The sequence below is a fragment of the Lissotriton helveticus genome, chromosome 9 (assembly GCF_964261635.1).
Source record: "Lissotriton helveticus chromosome 9, aLisHel1.1, whole genome shotgun sequence".
Taxonomy (NCBI): Eukaryota; Metazoa; Chordata; class Amphibia; order Caudata; family Salamandridae; genus Lissotriton; species Lissotriton helveticus.
The window spans coordinates 1,089,538,899-1,089,559,412 of NC_136070.1; the positions used below are offsets into that span (position 1 = coordinate 1,089,538,899).

At 42.1% G+C, this 20,514-nt stretch overlaps 1 protein-coding gene across 2 annotated transcripts in view; it reads right to left on the bottom strand.

Moving 5' to 3' along the window:
- The window catches only part of LOC144782239 (monocarboxylate transporter 2-like), a 91,317-nt gene that overhangs the window by 65,858 nt on the left and 4,945 nt on the right, over positions 1 to 20,514 (bottom strand). Inside the window, exons 1-3 of one of the 2 annotated variants that reach the window (XM_078661484.1) lie at positions 16,836 to 16,956; positions 13,656 to 13,885; positions 2,963 to 3,106 (exon numbers count right to left, since the gene is read on the bottom strand). In XM_078661484.1, coding sequence (XP_078517610.1) covers positions 2,963 to 3,106; positions 13,656 to 13,872 — 361 coding nt within the window. In that variant the 5' untranslated portion in view covers positions 13,873 to 13,885; positions 16,836 to 16,956. Of the gene's footprint in view, positions 1 to 2,962; positions 3,107 to 13,655; positions 13,886 to 16,835; positions 16,957 to 20,514 lie in introns of those variants that run through there. The other variant, XM_078661483.1, reaches the window with a different exon arrangement.

Genomic DNA, 20,514 nt, shown 5'->3' on the forward strand with positions numbered 1-20,514 from the left:
AAGGACCTGGACTGGCAGTTCAAGCTCTACTTTTCCTATCGGAGCAGGGTCAAGACTGATTTGCTTATGGCTGGGTCCAAACTGAACTAGCATGTTTGGTAAAAAAATAATTGATTAAATGCTACAAGCTATACCCAGTGGTGAGAGTTATTGAAAGCATTCCTACCAACAACTTTTTTGTTTTTGATGTGAAGAGGAAAGGATATGCACAGGCGTGAAACCAATGCTCAATGCGGTGGTCCTTTTAGATCTTTCCCTTGCATTTGATATGGTCAGTCATACTATTCTGTTAGAGCACCTGTCAGAAAATGGAATTACTGATGCACCGCATGATATACTCTCATAATTTTTGAAGGATAGGGAGCCGTCTGTGGCGCTTGGAGAGTTTAACTCTAAATTGTTCTCCCTTCCTTGTGGTGTCCCCCTGGGGTCATCACTTAGCCCTATGCTTTATAACATCTATCTGGTGCACTTGGCTAAGCTGATCCAATCTTATGGGTTCACCACAGTAGCCTATCCTGATGATACGCAGATTGTGGTATCCATCTCGAGCAACATGGAGGAAATTTCCAACAAAATTAACAAATGTATGAACGCCATTGTCAACTGGATGACAATGAATTGTCTGAAGTTAAATTCAGACATAACAGAAGTTCTCATTTTTGGGAAGACCACCAGCTGTTGGAATCATTCATGGTAGCCGCAGGTCATTGGCTCTCTCGCTGAGTCGGTCTCCGAGGTAAGAAATCTTGGAAGTAGTTTTCGATGCAGGTTTCTCTTTTAGGGAACAAATAAATACATTGACATCTTCTAGTCTTGAAGCTGATGTCTCTAAGGAAGGTGTTGGCTTTCACTCCTTTCCAGCTCCACAAATTGGTGGTTATCACTCGAGTCCTATCCAGAATCGATAATTGTAATGCCCTCAATACGGGCATTAAACAATTGATACACAAAAAGCTTCAAATCCTTCAGAATGCTGCTGCCCGCTTTCTTAAACAACTTCCCAAACACAAGTTGCTGTCTAATGCCCTAGGGAAGCTGCATTAATTTCCTGTAAAGAAAACAGTTGTATTTAAGGCACTTTGCTTGGCACATAATGCCTTGCACGGTGGTGGAGGACCTGACTATCTTGCAAGCAAATTTAAATGGTATCAACCAAATAGAAGATTGAGATCTGCTGCCTTATATTCAGTCCCGGTCCCCAGGATAAAGATTGTTTCTTGGGGTGGCCACAGCTTTGTATATACCACCTGTCTGCTATGGAATAATCTGCCACTGCATCTTAAAAGCCAATCGAATCTTTCCAGTTTCTGTAAACAGCTGAAATCCTGGCTGTTCTCCTCATCATTTTAACCTCATACGTTTTTGATTAGTTTGTCTACGAGTTCTAGTCCGAAGTCACACTTGGGTACTCGTGTGCTTTCGAAATTCAAATGCATTCATTTACTGCTCCACTGGAGCCAAGCGAAAACCAACTGATGAGTCCCAAGCAGGGCGAAACCAATCTTAGCTTGCTTCTGTTCTGATTCGGAGAGGAGAGGGCCTGGCAGTTGGTGCTGAACTGTTCCTCGTGGAGTAGGGTTGAGATTGATTTGCATATTGCTAGTACCAAACTGTGGTGCCATAGTGGGGAAAAAAACGATGGGTTGGAATGTTACCGGAAATGACTGCCAGTGGTTAGACTTATTGCAAGTATTCCTCCAATCACCTGTAGTATGTTTGATATTCCTTGTAAAACATCATGCATGTGTTCATTAGAAATCACAATATAAGGAATAATTATTATTATTTAGTTGGGATGTTTTGATGCCCCCGGCACCTGGAAATCTTGCAATGCAATATTTTAGTACATGCTTGCATTGCAAAATAACTTGCAGAGTAGGTGAGTGATTTGCACCCACTATTCGCTACCTGTCTGTTAGTACATCGATTGTGCAATTGCAGGACAGCAATGACACATTTCATTCCCAAAGGTTTGTCTTTTAAGAAATGACAGTCAACTGCCTCCTTACACATAACAATGAACTCATCTTGACATACAGCCATACATTCTAACTTATTTTTTTGCTGCCAGAATGAGTCCATTAACAGCAAATCTATGAGATTATCCACAACATTAATAGCACAGAATTGACTACATTAAGCTTTTTTTAGTGCCTCGGATCTTGGCTAGATGATAAAAAAGTTAAAGTGGAAATTGCGGAGGAAACTGTACAAAAATCCTTTTTTTTTTAATTGTCACTGTAGTTGGTTAATGAATGATAAATATCGTTACCTTACCTAGTTTGTAGTTTTTAAGTACAACAGTGCAACAGTTAAGCATTTTAGAGAATGAATCATTCCTAAATACACATTTAACAAGACCCTCATATTGTTTTTCCAGCCTTGATAAAACGAATGTCTGCGAAACATGTATTGGCTGGGTGAAAGCAATACAGATTGGTGACTGAAAGCAGACAATTAGTGGGCCAAACGATATGATCCGAAACGAATTTTGTAAATGAAGTGATTGAGGTGTCCCAGCTGAATATTGAAGCTGTAATATCAAGGTACAAGAATATCGAGAACAAAATATTGAATCCAAAATATCGAAGTGAAGTATATATTTTCTATACCTAACTCCACATTTATGTACTGCGGCGATGTTTATATCTTCAAGTTACGTAGTAGATCTGGAATCAGGAACAGAAAATCTATATGAAGTAGCTCACAAAGGTTATGTGCGATATCTAGTAGAGTGCAGAAAGTTACCGTAAAGCAACATCAGATAGCTCCAGAAGAACACCTTTTGAAACCAAAATAAAATTGCTCCATTGCGGAGATTCACAGCAAAATAGTAGAGATGGCATTCAATATAGCCTTCTTCGTTACACTATTTCAACATTTGCACAGAGGTGATAGAAAATACAATTCATGCGGATTCTTAAAATAGAATAACTGATTAGTTGAAATTAATTACTACCTCCAATTATTCCAACACAGATATAGAGCTGCAGAATATTTGCACAGAAGGATGCCGATACCATCCCCGTTCCACAAAGGAGTCCTCCAAGGATAACAACGGGCCTGCTACCGTAACGATTCACTAAAATACTGCTAATGGGACCTAATGAAATACAAAAAAAAACATGTTTTAGTTTGATGCATACATTTTGTGACTCAGTTAATACTTTATTTTCACAGTAAGCAATTGGTGGTGGCCGTTGTAAATATAGTAATGCAACTTAAAAAGTTATAAATGGCATAATTACATGAGAAATATGTAAAATGACATGGCATCGCAAATAAAATGGCACCAGTGGTCCGACCGTCTTATTACAACTACGGCGGTCGTACCTCATTAGGACCGCCGCACCAGCCAGGGATCCACGATTCCTGGTGTGGCGGTCTGAGGCCACAATATGCTTGATGGTGCCTCTGTGGCACCGCCAAGCATATAACAAGTTAGCTGTCAGCCACCCTTTTTATGGTGGTGAGACAGCCATTAAAAGCGTGGCGGAGAGTCAATAAAGGGGGTCCGACAGGGCTCCATGTTGCCTCAGGGCTTTTGGAATGCATAAAGGGGGCATATATTATGTGCCCTCCTGTCTGCATGCACTCCCTGTTCCAGCATGGCTTAGACTTTACAGTCCATGCTGTGCTGTAACGCGCTGCGGCTGTCCCATGGCGCTGCCTTTCTAAGACTCTCCTATGAGCTTTTGAAAGTCAGCGGAGTAGGAGAACTGCCGCAGGATGGGCCGCATGAATTTCAACTTGTAATCCGGCAGGCAGTTGGCAGGGGAGTTTGGCGAAGTGGGAGCGGGGCGGTGGTGTGCCATCCTGCTTCCACTCTGCCAAACGCAGAATTAGGCCCTAAGTGTGCAGCCCAGATCGAGGTTCTTGCAGGAAAAAAATAGTTTTAGGGGGGCTAGTTTTGCTGAAACACTAGAACAGTTATAAAAGGTATAAAGTAATTTTGATTTGATTTGGAAATGTATATACCGCACAATTGCCCTAAGCAAGAAGTTTAGTTAGAGAACAGCCAGGTTTTTTGTGCTTTTCTGAAGGCACTTCGAACGTGAGGTTTATTTGTCAATACAGATACAGACATCATAATTAGATGGATTGTATCAAGTGAAAAGATATTTAATGAGGACCTGGAGTGCTACCTTGAAAATATGGTATTCCTATGGGAATAGGGTCTGGTAACTACTTCTTTCAGTTATTACCATTTTCTTAAGGCACTCCCAGGTGAAAACTCATAATTCCACAATATCCCTCCTTTCTGGAGTAACAAATACATGTGACATCAGTATTACACACAATTTAGAATGTGGGTGATAGAGTTAAGGAATGCCCTCCTAGCTGATCTTTCAGTATTTCCATAACCTCTTTGGAAGCATTCCGTAATGCCACTTGTGGTTTCTGCATTTAAGTACCTCACGCCACAATATAAATGCCAACCTGCCTCCCCTTCCAACCAGGATTTAATTCAAATTTCTCTGCATTAGGGAAAAATGTGTGGCCACATGAAATCACAAAGAAAGTGATGACATCTTGAGGAAACCACCACATAAGCAGCACTCACACTGGTCATGGGAACATTCAGAACACAAAATATTTGCAATAAAGCCTCTTATTTAAGTGTAATAAGATTTTTGAACCATCTCTCCCTCCACGGCTGCACACTTAAGAATTAAAAACCCAATCTAATCTCGTTCCACTTTCCAACAGATTTATTTATCTTGGAGTTTTGCAAACTATAGTTGTAACTCTGCGCTAACTTGATGCCCTGCGCTGGCAAAACAAAAAAGAAACCAGGCGGTGGTCTACTCCAGGTTTGAAAACTACCAACTTTCATCCATTGATCTCGCTACTCAGAAAAAAATGGATTAAGACATATGATTTCTGGAAGACTCCGGGTTTAAAAAGTTTCTTGAATCAATAGTAATTTTGTTCTGACCTGGCTTGTAAATCCACAGTATGTTGATGGTTGGGGTGTCATGTATTGCTAAAGGCTAAAGGAGTAATAACAGTGCTTCCATTTGATTTTAGGGGGATAGGCAGATGATGTGCAAAAAGGTGGAATAAAGTTTATTGGTTGGGTTGTAATGTTCAGTCAAAGCTAAATATGCTAGGTCATAATAATGTTGAGTCAGCAGAGTTAAATATGTAGGCTTTTTTGACTATGCACAGTGGCTTACATTTGATCCAGAATATTTTGAAAGCTCGCTTGGCATGGCCATTTACTTGCAATTTGAGACACACCTTGGAAGCTTTATTTTGGAATCTATGAAATCTGCTACCTAGTTTCTTTAGGAGGTCTGCAAAGATAACTTTGCATTCATCTATGTGACCTTCAATACCACGAACCACAGCTTTGATTTGGTGGCAAATTAAATGTCTACACTGAAAACCCATTGTTTTAGCTTTCCCTGCGGCTAATGGTGTTTCCTACCATAGTTTACCATTAACATATGGAATTTCTTGCAATGTATTGACTAGTTTGTTATATGGTACTGATCATTTGCATTACTATTATTCAAATGAAGATATGAGCTGAGATTATGGGCTATCTATTTCGGCCAACTCAATCTGTGGACATGGCTTATTGTAATGTTCAGTCATCAAAGCTAAATATGCTAGGTCATAATAATGTTCAGTCAGCAGAGTTAAATATGTAGGCTTTTTTGACTATGCACAGTGGCTTACATTTGATTCCCAATATTTTGAAAGCTCGCTTGGCATGGCCATTTACTTGCAATTTGAGACACACCTCGGAGGCTTTATTTGGAATCTATGAAATCTGCTACCTAGTTTCTTTGGGAGGTCTGCAAAGATAACTTTGCATTCGTCTATGTGACCTTCAATACCACGAAACACAGCTTTGATTTGGTGACAAATGAAATGTCTACACTGAAAACCCATTGTTTTAGCTTTCCCTGCGGCTAATGGTGTTTCCTACCATAGTTTACCATTAATATATGGAATTTCTTGCAATGTATTGACTAGTTTGTTATATGGTACTGATCATTTGCGTAACTATTATTCAAATGAAGATATGAGCTGAGACTATGGGCTGTCTATTTCGGCCAACTCAATCTGTGGTCATGGCTTATGCACATAGAAATAATCTAACATGAATACTAGGGAGAACCGAAAAGAAATTCATAGATTTAGTAGAAAGTAGACGAGGTAATACTACAATTAAAACTTCCTCACTTCCTAAACTAACTTTTTGGAAATTACTGGTAGAAAATCATAAAATAGCAGAAGGAATAGCTATATAAGCTTTAGTTTGGCAACATAAAGGAAAGCTTTGTATTTATAGAAAAGGTCCAATATAAAACACAAACTTTGTTGGTTATAGTGAATGTGAAAATAAATGTAATTTTTATGAGAACTGGGGAAGATATTTAAAAGGAGTCGATCTTATCTTTCCTGGAGAGTAGTAGTTTAGTGGAAAGAATGCTTTTTATGAATTGCCGAAGGCATGGTATAGAAGTTATAACCTGGGAATTGTCTTTCCAAAAATATACCATGTGAAATTAATTGAAAGAATTAAAAGAACAGAACGGGAGAATAAAGAGAAGTGCTACTACAAATGAGATAGTGAGGGATAATTTAGGAGCTTTAATACCTTCTGTAGGAGTAGCATTAAACTCACATCAAATTAGAAAAAATTATACTATAGTTGACAAATTAGCCACTAGTACAGCTGAAGGATTTTCTGTTGTAGATATTGAAATGATTTCAATAAGGTCGATGGTGATGCAAAATCGACTAGTCCTACACATCCTTCTCAAGGAGGAAGGTGGAGTCTGTCAGTTGTTAAAGGTCCAACAATGTTGCATCTACATACTGGATAAAAGCAGAGATTTAGAAAACAACATAAAAAACATTACTGACAAAGACTTGAAAGGGTAAAAAACTGATAGTGATGGGAATTTGAGAGGAGAATGATTGTCAACTGTTCGCAACTGGTTGGGTAACTCAGATAATGGACTAGTGACCTCCATCTTGAAACCATTAATTGCAATCTCTTTGTGCATAATGCTGATGTTGATCACATTTTGTAGGTATCAAAAGAATATACAGGGAATGAAAAGAGCAAGATCTGATTCTTAACTAGAAGACGAGCAATGTAAATACTTTGATGAAATACAAATGCTGGAAGAGTCCAGAAGAAAGAGGTATAAGGCAACAAAACTGTAATTAGTCATGACCTAATGTGGTTAAAGTGCAATGGCTTGATTTACCATCAGAGGAGGGCTTGATGCAGTGTAAAAGCTCGTCATTCTTTGACATAAAAACCAGTTATGACAACAGAACTTTATTGTGCACATTGCACACGTCGAGAAAAATAACACTGAAACTGAGAAAAGTTTAAATACCAGTACATTAAATGTGTGCTTGGATTTATAGAAGTAGAAGATTATTAAAATAATGAGTTTAAAATGTTTATTAACTCATTACCTTATTACTTTAACAACAGCGTTATAAAAGATTGATGAAAAATGTTCTATGAGCCAAACTAACACAAATTATTAATATGAAGCAGTATATCTATGTAACAAATGAGCCTTACAGAACATTGTGCAAATATTAATGATGAAACTTAGCTTCTCTATTACTTTCACTGTAATGCACCTTAGCAAATGAAAAATGGGGGCTATGTATTCATGTTATATAATATATGTCAAACTTTCAGCATAAATACTTGACATTATTAGAGTCTTATATTTCCTAAAACGATTTTATTATATGGGTTTTATTATAATGGTTTTAAGAATAAATTACATGTATGTACTTTATAAATGGTGGTACTAGGCCATCATTAGTGTTAAACACTCCTATGCAATAATCTCTGACTAATGTTACAATTATTCCTTCACATGATATGCTTGATTTATTTCAGTATGCTTAAACTTAATGATGCGTTTATTTTACTGAACAAGTAGAGCGGACTTCCTTAGGCTGCATAATATCTTAGCCTGCTTTTCTTACATTTCCTCAAATGTTGCTTTAGCTGTCCTTTTTATTCATTTATTTTAAAATCAATAGACACTTTTTCCAGTACTTTGTTGTGTGCGAATTGACGGGAACATGACTCTTCGGACTAATAAATGAATAGCAACAAAGTAAATAAGCTATATGTCAACTAACCAGTGTGGACGGAATGGACAGTAGTTCCTCATGAACAACTTGGGAAAATATGTCGGAGTATCAATTTTGTACCTGATGAGCGGAAGAAGATCTCATGACAATCAGACCATTGTATGGTGACAACTGATGTCACAAATGGACAAGTATAGAAAGTGACTTTCCAAGGAGGAGCCAGCGCCTTTTTTCCCGAAGCCTCCATAGCTTCCAGGTCTGCGCCTTTTCCTCATTTTTCTCCATCTTCCATTGCTTACTGACTGCCTGTTTACCTGTTCATCCCTTTGCCTTTTTCCCCTTGCTGATGAACTTGCTTGATGGATGATTTGGAGCTGTCTGGTGATAGACCACGCTTGAAATTTCCAGGAGTATAGCTCCTTTCCCATTGCCCATGCACTCTTGCTTAAAGGACTTGCACTTCATCCCTTTGTTAATGATATGAGAAATGTATTGAACTATCTTCCTACCTTTGTTGGTGGTAGGACATTCAAATCCAAACCATCCTTTTTATGCTTTCCTTTGTTTAGCAATAAATTCACTTTGACTAAATGTATGGTTTTATATGACGTGCGGAAAGACTCATTACTGAACTGCTTAAATTGTTACTTGTATGCAATGATTTTAGATCTTTAATCCAATAACCAAATAATCTCAAATGTGTCTATCTTTTGTTACGTGTCATTATGTTCTTTCTATAGAAACCGTGGTACAAATTATTGGTCCAGTTCGATGCTCTGATTTCTCACCCCTCACTGCGAAGAAGCATGGTCCATCAGAGGACCAATGCATCTGTGAATGAATTATAGAATCTGAGTAAAGTGACTAAGTTACTGGAGTCATTATATGGGCCCAGAGAAATTACATTAAAAACATTCCACTCCAACAGTACTGTTCTGAGGTTGGTATACAGGGGTGCCACTTTTGTGCCAGGCTAGAGTTTGCGAGTGGGGAGGACTCCCTAACCAGTAAGGATAAACTTACAATGGGCAACTTACACATTTGTGCCTCACTTCCTAGGGGACTGGCACTAAACAATCCCACAGTGTATCTCTATCAGAATCTTTGCTTGCTTTGATCAGAGCACTGAGCAAACGTCTGGAAAAACAGTGTGGCAACAGGTTTTGCCTGTCGGGGAGAGGTGCCATCCTGTCTACCTAGACAAAGAAGAGGGCAGGCTACAGTGTGACTCATTTGCCTGTGACTGGGGATGACCCTTTGAAGCTGGGCTATCTACATGCAGAACCCTCTGGCCATTGTCAGGAGAAGGTCAAAGCCTCCTCCAGGCCGCCAAAAATCTTCTCCTGCAAGTAAAATTGTATCAGGTCAAGCTATTTTTAGCACCTAGTAGTCCCATCTAGGAGTAAACTTACACTGGAAAGGAACAGGTGTTCTGTTCATTCGGAAAGTGATTGAGCAATAAAGATGCCATTAAATCGTGTTTTTATCTTGACACATTTGCTGTCTGTTCAAGGAAAGAGGTCAATTGTCAGATTGACTTTCAACTAATTGCTTTTTCAAAAATTAGGTTTATTTTCTCTCTCTTACTAGAGTTAGAGGTTTTTGTCAAGTGAGCCGTCTGAAGATGTTAGTTATTTTTATCTAACACAACATGTGAATAAATAGTCTGTATAGTAACATTACAAATATATCAGGAATTAAAAACAGCACATTTTGTTGTAATTACGAAGTGTGATGTAAGTAAAGAGTTAAATAAGATCAAAACAAATCAGAACACTTTACTTGGTGATTTGCAAATGACACATATTTGCATAAACTCTATTTCCAAACAATATTGTTTGTAAACTATATAGTTTTATCCGTAAAGCTGCATGTCAGTGGGAAGGTTTGTGGCCATTTCAATGTAAAATCTGCTGATTTCAAACAACAGTGTGCTACCACTTCATGCTTTAGTTACGTATTTATTAAAAGTGAGTTTTTAAATAAGATTTGAGAAACATTCCTGCCCCTGTCCTGATGACAATGCTGTTAATGAATGAAAAGGCAAGACAGGGGTAATGTGTATTCTATATGTGGCTAGATTTGTATTATATATGGGAAAAATGTTTAGTCTAGTAAATCATACAAAAGAGGTTTTTTATCAGCAGACATGCTGATCTTGCACATTTGAAGGTGCTCTCTTATGTGAGAATGAAGAAAATGGTGGCTTAATGAATTAACATATTTGCCCACAATCACATCACTTGAAAGCAGTTTATGGGTCAATAGCATTACAAATAAATTGAGAAGATTATTTTAGTCACTAGGGGCCATATGTAGGTAATCCAAATTTACAGATTCTAAAATACCGAATTTTACCGATTCGGTATTTCGGAATCGGTAAATGGTATGTAGGTATTGATTTGGTAAATGTTACCGAATTGGTAAATACCGATTTGGTATTTACCGATTCGGTCATTCCCATTCATTCCTATGGGCCTGGAGGCCCATAGGAATGAATAGGATGCCATTCACAATTACCGATTCGGTAAATATTCTGTAAATACCCCTGAATCGTGCATGTGTGCACAGGTGACACACATACATGCCCTAAGTGCATGTATGTCTGCCACATGGCACTTTTGGAAAAGCACAAATTTGCTTTTTCTAAGGTTTTCGATATTTACCACCAACTTTTAGTTGGTGGTAAATACCGAATCCTGAACTCAGAAATGCACTCACTTGAGTGCTCCCTACATTACGGATTCGGTAATTTACCGAATCAGTATTTTAAGGATTCCGTAATTTACCGATTCCTTAAATTACCGATTCGGTAAATTACCGAATACTTAAATTTGGCCCCTACATCTCAAATGCCTAATACCGGTCGGTAACGGCCGAAATTCGGTAATTTCGGCCGTTACCGACCGGTATTGGCTACCTACATCTGGCCCGAGAACTGCAAGTCTAGTAATATTTTTATGATCTTTCAAGGCCTGCTCCTCCCACAACAGGCTTTTTCTTCCCTTTCCTGGGAGCAATTCACACTTCCTAGCAGGAGGGCAGCAGGCTGTCTTAGGTAACACCTCCTGGAATTAAACAATAACTGCTCCCAGAATCTTTGGGTAAGTAAGAAGTGACTTTCTAAAGTCACTTGTATATTAACAGTTAAAATCGACTTTAGGGAAGTTGCAAACTTAATGTGACAATTGGTTTGCTATGTTGAAGTACCACTTTATATATTCCCACATTGAAGTTAGCACTCTGTAAATGCAAACGTACAACCTCAAGTTAGTCAATGGGAATGCCAGCCATCCTACAGTGAAATGACAATGTGATTTTTTACTGTCCACACATGAAAAGCATAAAATAAACATGTCCTTATTTTTAATATTCTGCACCCTGCCTTATGCGCTTTCAAGGCCTACCTTAAGGTTGACTTATACATTTTAAAAAGAAAAGTTTGGGCTTGCTAAAATGATTATTTTGCCAAGTTGAATTGGCAGTTTAAAAGCTGCCCGAGGAGGCTGCAGTGGCAGGCCTAGTCAGGGTTTCACTCTGTCACTGTAGTGGTGAGGCAATGAGTACTGCAGTCCACAACTAACATGTAACATACTGGCCCTGGGTGCATCCTATACCATATACTAGGGACTTATAGGTCAGTTAAATATGCCAATCCAGTATTCGCAGAGTTGAAAAACCTCGAGCATCAGTCCAAAATTTAGGGGGTGATCATCCCAAAAGAGGCATTTCCGTAAAATTATATTTATGTACTTATTACTGATATATGTGTACCTTTACACATATTTAGAACATGTGCTGCAAATATGGAGTACATTTACTATTGCAATTTCCACAAGTAGATTCTCATGTGTTTATGGTGCTCTACAAACAACAGCAGAGAGCAAGATGCAAGGAAGATGTGCTGTTTTGCATTGCTTGTGATGACTGGTTCAGTCTTGTTGAAGAGGACAACAGCAGGTAGATGGCTTTAGCCACATCATTGGCCAATGTGTGAACGCTCCCCTTAGCTGGTAGTGCATTCATGTGACTGGGGTAGGTCTCGATAGCAGCAAAACTTGTTGCCTCTTTTGCTTTTGACCATGTTCGTCATTTTTGTACTCAACTTCCCTGCAAATGCTATCAGCCCATGAGACTCTCAAAGCTCCTCCAGTAAACATTTGCTCTAAATGACAACCGTAGCCACTCCCTCAACATCTTGAAAACCCTTCAAACATCCACATATTTCCACTCCTTTTCTATCACAGAGGTACGTAATTTTATCAAATACATCTCCAAAAATATGGCATACACTAGTCTTTGACGCTCTATGACTGCACATTTCCCCACAAACGGAAATAACTTTGAATTAGAAAAGCAGAATATGGTATTTGTAGTGACACACTGCTTTTGTGACTGCAATCATGAGGGTTTTTGCTCATACACCCGTTTCTTTCCATTTAAAAATGTTTGAATATAGATTACTGTTGCAACAAGGTCAATCATTAACAGAGTTGGGCAAAACATACATTTTGTATGTTCAGTGCAAAAGAAACAAAAATAGATTCTAGCGATGAGCAACAGTCTAAGCTTCCCACGTTCACCAACTATGCATGTCCTACCACCCATTTACAACTTCCTTATACAGTTCTTGAGTGGGACACCGTGGAAAGGAAATGGAGCTGCAGAAGGCTGAACCATACCATGAGCACAGATATATGGTGGATATAGGAGCTGTGAAAGAGCAGAGAGAAAATCAGCAAGGGTGAAGGTAAGCATGGTCGGTGGTCCTTGTTCCAATATTCTGGGTCTAGGGTTGTTTCCAGGTTAGATCCAGCATCCATTGCACGAAGGATGTAAACTCAGGGGTCTGTTTCTTTGGCTTACACGGTTTGGTAATCACACATCACTACAAGGAGGTTAATAATTCTGGTATTGTCATATGTCAGTGGGGGTTGCAGAGCAGAGATACTACTTTTGAAAAAGTGTCATAACCTCCACCCCCTTAAACCTAACATCTTATCTGGACACTAAGCATATGGTCTGCCTGGTCCAGGAAGGGATTCGTCCAATCTTCAACTTTGGAAACCCCACCTAGGGAAGAATGTCAGGAACTGTCCTCAAGCAACTGCAGTTGATCCAAAGCAAATAAGTCACAATCACCGTTTATATTTACTTGTTTGAGAACTTGTTAATCATGCAAATCTGCAAACCTAAGCTGAACTTGAGGACACAAATTGCTTTGTGAATCAAGCGAAATGTCTGCAGTATGTATCACTAAGTAACAGTACAGTGTACTCTATGTTATGGTAATATTCCTGTCATTTGGCCACCATTTTTTTAATGACTGCAAAGAACCAACCAAACCTGTTCTTGTTATCTCACTCATGCCTTAATACATTGTGTTGCAAACTGCTACCCCCTTTGCCTGCTATTCTATGACAAAGCCTAGTCATCAGTAGAACACAGACAGCTCGAATAATGGACTTTTATGTATAGAAGCTCAGACAAAATATCTAAATGAAGCATTAACTGCTAGCATTATTTTCAATTTTACAAACAAACTTTATTTCACTTACCAGCACCATACATAGTGGCTAGCATAATGGAGGACACCCATGCAATTTCACTATATGATGTGCCAAAAAACTCCTGGATTTCCTTGAAGTAGATGGTTATAGCCTTTGGAAAGGCATATGAGAATCCAATGGAAATGAAAGCTCCGAAGACCACCACCCAACCCCATCCACCATCTGGAGGGGTGTAGCCCAAGTCTTTGCTGGGTGATGGAGCCATGTTGTTTCAGGAGCTACAAGAGAGACAATCCATACACCTATCAGTCTTGACAGTAATCGTTAGCGTTTCCATTAAATATTTGCTATTAGGTTAGTAAATGGGTTTGGCGGACAATGACATTAAAAGCCTTCTTGAAAGAAACACTTTGGTTCATAAAACATTAACACCGATGACAAGATGTAATACACATCTTTAGTTCTTAAGATTTTTCGTTTGCATCATTATGACACACTTTGAAAATATTGTACAAGGCCCATAATTTATGCATTTAGGATTGTCCAATAAAACCCTTTCCCACCACTTCCACATCATTAGTATTGATAAATCACTAGGTTTAAAACACACCGAGTAATATCAGTTTCCTGGGATATAGACCAAACACCCACTGTGTATCGTCAACAGGCTCCAAGGAGCCAAAAACTTGAATCTGCAAACCTGTGCTGTGGCTGTTTTCAGGCAGGTCGCTGCCCCATGCCGCACAGCTCTACCAGTGAGACTGCGGCCTCTGCTGCCTGACACCGTTGCTGCCGCAGGTTTGAGGCCCCTCTGTCTTGGTAGTCCGGTACGGCTGCATTTTATTTGTATTGCTACCTGTTTGTTTTGCTGCCTGTTGTGTATTTTTTCTCTCCTTCGTTCTTCCTCTATTTCTCTGTGCCTGCCTACCAGCTGCTCCCCCTCCCACCTCCCTTATATGACGGCCGTGTGCAGCGGGTGCGCCTAAGGCAAGCTAGTCTGCGCCCGTCCATGCCTAGCGCCAGACACCCTGGTCCCCGCAACCGGCACGACGACAACCAACACCACTACGACGCCAGCTCCCTCCACTCTCTCAAAACTAGACAATCCCACACCTGCTTAAAGGCCACTCCAAAGCACCCCCAGGGACCCTTCTCCTGCCGGAGCTGCAGATTCACCAGCCTCCAAGCCACCAACCCGCCCACTGAGACAGAACACACCCACCTCAGATGCCTACTACTCAACACCCGCTCCGCACGCAAACACACCGTCGAACTCTGGGACCTGCTCGACTCATCCTCTCCGGACTGTGCCTTCCTGACAGAGACCTGGATGAACGCCTCCTCGGGCCGGACATCGCCATAGCCAGCTACAAGATCACCCGCAGGGACCGCGCCAACAGAGCGGGAGGAAGAATCGCCATCGTCCACAGGAACACCCTCAAGGTTTTGACAAGCACCAATGACACCCTCAGCACTGCCGAATACCTGCACTTCCAGATCCACACTGACCCCAACACCACCCTCAGAGGGACGCTCGTCTACAGACCCCCTGGACCCCGGCCACAGTTCAGCGACTCCATCACCGACTTCATCAGCGCGCACACCCTCGCCTCCACAGACTACATTCTCCTCGGAGACCTGAACTTCCACCCTCGAGAACAACAACTACAGCAACTCCACCGCCCTGATCGACAACCTTGGACTCAGACAGCTCATCACAGCACCCACCCACTCCGCCAGCCACACGCTCCACCCCATCTTCTCCGCAAGCTCTCACATCACCTTCAGCCTCACCACCGAACTCCACTGGACCGACCATCGATGCATCCACTTCACCTTCCGGAAACCCACCACACACCACTGCACTCAACAGATCCCCCACCGCAGCTGGAGCAAAGTCACCATAGACCAGCTCAACACCACTCTCTCCCGAAGCCCGCCCACCGACCCCACCAACACCGCCGCCTGCAACCTCACGCGATGGATCGACGACTGTGCCAACACCCTCGCCCCGATCAAGAAACCCTCCAACAGACGCGCGGACAGGAAAGCCAGCTGGTTCACAGCGGACCTCCAGGCCTCCAAGCAAAACTGCAGAAAACTCGAGAAAGAATGGCACCGCGAACAAACACCGGACAGCTATGCAGCCCACAAGAACACCATCCGCAGACACCATCACCTCATCTGATCCGCCAAAAGAGCCTCCTTCAAAGACCGCCTCAACAACAACACACACAACAGCAAAGAGCTCTTCAACATCGTGAAAGAACTCTTCAACCCCAGCTCCAACACCACCAACATTCCACCATCGCAAGACCTGTGCAACTCCCTAGCCACCTTCTTCCACCACAAGATCGGAGACATCCACGACAGCTTCAACAACGAAACCGCCCTGACAGCCACTGTCACCTCAGACCCTCCAGCCAACACCCACATCAACCCCCTGCTCGCTTGGACCAACGTGGACGACGACGACACCATCAGAATCGTGAGCACCATCCACTCCGGCTCCCCGTCAGACCATTGCCCGCACCACATATAATCAATCAACAAAGCCAGCGCCTCCATCGCACCCCTTCTCCGCAAGGTCATCAACACCTTCTTCGAGACTGCAACCTTCCCAGAGAGCTGGAAGCACACCGAGATCAACGCCCAACTCAAGAAACTCAAAGCGGATCCGAGAGACCTCAAGAACTTCCAGACCATTTCCCTGCTCCCGTTCCCGGCAAAGGTCATCGAGAAGATCGTCAATGGACAACTGACCCGCCACCTCGAGGAAAACAACATCCTGTACCCATCCCAGTCCGGATTCCGCAGCAACCACAGTATCGAAACCGCCCTCATCGCCGCCACCGACAACGTCAGAGCCCTGTTGGACAGCGGTGAAACCGCGGCCCTCATCCTCCTGGACCTCTCAGCCGCCTTCGACACAGTTTGGCACCGCACCTTCCTCCACAACACAGGGATCCGAAGCAATGCTCTGGAATGGACCACCTCCTTCCTCTCTGACAGAACCCAGAGTGTCCGCCTCCCGCCTTTCAGATCCAAAGCCTCTGAGATCATCTGTAGCGTACCCCAAAGATCTTCCCTCAGCCTGACACTGTTCAACGTCTACATGGCACCTCTGGCCGACGTAGCCCGACTGCACAATCTCAACATCATCTCTACGCCGACGAAACCCAGTTTATCCTCTCCCTCACCAAGGACCCTGTTACCACCAAAACCAACCTCCACAAAGGAATGAAGGCCATCGCCGAATGGATGAAGAACAGCCATCTGAAACTGAACTCTGACAAGATGGAGGTCCTCATCCTCTGCTCCAGCCCTCGGCCTGGGACGACTCCTGGTGGCCGACCTCTCTGGGAGCAGCACCAACACCCACCGACCATGCACACAACCTGGGGTTCACCCTCGACTCCACTCTCTCCATGACTAAGCAAGTCAGCGCCGTCTCATCCTCCTGTTTCAGCACCCTCCGCATGCTCCGCAAGATCTACAGCTGGATCCCAATTGAAACAAGAAGAAAGGTTACCCAAGCCCTTGTTAGCAGCAGACTGGACTACAGAAACGCCCTCTATGCAGGAACCTCAGCCAAACTCCTCAAACGACTACAGCGCATCCAGAACGCCTCTGCACACCTGATCCTCGATATCCCTCACCACAGCCACATCACACCCCACCTAAGAAACCTGCACTGGCTCCCCGCCAACAATAGGATCCCCTTCAAGCTCCTCACCCACGCACACAAGGCACTCCACAACACTGGACCGGCATACCTCAACAGACGACTAACCTTCTACACCCTGAACCGCCAACTCTGCTCAGCCGACCTCGCACTCGCCACTGTTCCCCGCATCCGAAGAGTGACCACCGGTGGTAGATTATTCTCCTACCTCGCAACAAAAGATGAAATGGTTGCTGGGACAAACACATCTAGAGCAAGTGGAGAGTTATCGATATCTCGGTGTCCTTTTCAATGAGACCGGAAGCTTTGTACCACAAAGGGAAGATATTGCAAGGAAGGCTAATAGCTTGATTGCAGCATTTAGAACCCTACAAAAGAATCTATCTGCATTGTCACACGGGCCACTGTTAAAAATTATAACTGCCAAAATACTATTATTATTATTATGTGTTCTTATATAGCGCTCGATTACCCGTAGGCATCTCGGCGCTTGCCTTGGGAACCCGTCCTGGCTTTTCCCTGTGAGATACCCGTACTGGGCATCCCCAAGGTGAAAGCCAGGCATCCCGCCGCAGGGGGGCCATAGTGGAGATTAAGCAGGCTGATGCCCAGAGCTGCAGAGTGTGATCCCGTGATTCGAGTAGGCACCGAAACGAGAATTATCGAGTCCGTGGATATTTGGGCTCAAGACCCTGCCGCGTCGGGAATTGAACCCTGGTCCCGGGTCTGACCTCTGCTTCAGGGTCTACCTCCTCTAACCAGTGAGCCACACTTCTCCACAACTTAACTTACGGTGGTGAAGTGCTAAATGGGAAGGATGCTGTGCTTATCAACAATGCTGTAGCAAAAACTTATAAAAAATTATTTACCCTACCATGTAATGCCTCACAAGCACAAATAAGGATGGAATTTGGTATGAACAATCAACTATATGCCCGCCAAGGCCAAATATTGAAAGTTTGGAATAGAGTAAATAATGATCAGGACAATCAATTGTCTATAGCTTTGTGGAGAGAGGTTAAAGATAACCAGAAACTGCAAGCGTGGAAATATCTAAACAATGCAAAAGAAGAATTTGGAATATCAGCAAAATGGGAAAAGACTATAACGCAGGATAGCTTTAAAAAAACAATCAATAAGCTGGTAACTCGCCTATCGCTGTTTAAAGACAAAGCTTTGTTAGCAAAACGCAAGCATTCATGGCCAATCATAAATGGCTACAAAAAAAAACAAGTCCAAGCCTACCTCCATACGGCATGGTCAGCCCAAAATAAGCAAACATTTATAGGAGCACGCTTTGGTGTATGGCCAGGTTTGTGTCATCTCCCACCCTGGAAACCAAACGAGGGCAATATGCTATGCAGACTTTGCAAGGGGGGAAAAGAAGACATTGTGCACTTGGTATGTTTGTGCCCTGTTATAGCCCCAGAAAGGAGACTAATCCTCAGGAGGTTGCTCAATGCCCGAAACATAAGAACCTGTAGACAAGCAGTAATGGCCTGTCTAAATCCGAATGACCTACCAATGAATGTTGCTTTTGTAAAAAATTTAAATGTGATTGCTAAAGGTCATAAGGACAATGTCATTTAGTTTTACAATTTTTATTTCTTTATTTTAATTATTTTTAAGGTCATTTACTATTTGTATGACGAATAAATGTGTATTGATGCTTATACTTTCTCTAAGGTCATATTTTTGTAAGATTTTAATTAATCAAACAAATAAAAAATAAACTTGAAACTTGAAACTCCTACCTCGCAGCAAAGACCTGGAACACCTTCTCCATCCACCTGCGGCATACCAAGGACCTACTTACCTTCAGGAGGCTACTCAAGAACTGGCTGTTCGAGCAGTAGCAGCACCATATCCCCAGCGCCTTGAGACCCTCAGGGGTGAGTAGTGTACTTTATAAATGATTGATTGATTGAGTATTGAAATAGAGGAGGGTCAGCCAGAGCTGGCAGCTATTATTGAGTCACCTGTGAGATCTGAGCCAGACCCGAGATTATAGCAAGATCTGAGATCCAGGACAACCCGAGTGAAACATGCTGAATGTTTCCCACTGTAATTTGCCAAAACTCAGACACATTAAGCGGCACCCCTCCCCATCCCCCCTTTGTTTGCTTTATGTCTAGAGTAGCAACCTGCAGGGGGTGAGAGAGGTCGCTTGTTTTCAATTCCTGGCAGGAACAATATATACGCCTCACTTAAAGGGCCATCAGCACTCCTTTTGTTTGACTTTCATCTTGGCTGGGAGCTAGCAGGTGCCTAACAAACCTTGATGCGAGGGATAAACTATAAATAGCTTGTCACTTACCAACTGCTTAAAAGCTAAACTATGATACAAAGGCAATTCCTTTAACTTTTCCAATCTCAGTGTGTAGAAGATATGCATTCACTGCACGAATGCCAGCTGTATCAGTAATTACACTCATAAGTGTTTATTAAAAGGGCTGGATTTAGCACTGGTGGCCACTCACACCAGTGTAGGCTGCCAGAGCACTTTGCATCACACACACACACACACACACACACACACACTCTGAATGAATCATAGGTGTGTTAATCAGTGTGTAGGAAATGTTATATAAGCCAGGGGACTACAAGGTGTAGGAGTCACATATCATCCATTCTGGTAGGCGGGATAGTTTGAGAGTGCTTGGTCTGGAGATGTACAAAGCTAGGGTTTGGAGTTCTCTTAATAAGAATCGATTTCTACCCAAATTAACCTTTTTTGTAACATCGGGATAATGAAAGAATGGGAAAAAATGATAGCGCCCTAATCCATACCTTGCAGTTTGCATAGTTTTTTTATGACAGTTCATAAATCATTGTTCTATATTAGTATGTTAACTTTTAACTGCAAGTAACAAAATGAACTCTCACACAAAAGCAGTAACCCACTGACCTATTTACATTATATGCACTTTGTGATCCGCATGGTACACGCTCTTTGCTGCAGGCATATTAAACCTCCGCTTTACTTCATGATGAGCCAAAACTTCCACTAGACTAAACTCTAATCTCTCTCCAGGAAGAACATTAATCACCAGAGTTGTCTTGATATTTTATTGTTGCCTGGATACACGGAATGGCAGCAGGTGCTTTGAAAACCATAATAAACTTTCAAACACAGCGCCACATGACCCCCCTCCACCCCCACCCCTTCTCTGAAGTCAACGACTAGAGTGGTGGCACCGCTCGCACTGCCCTTGAGCCGGC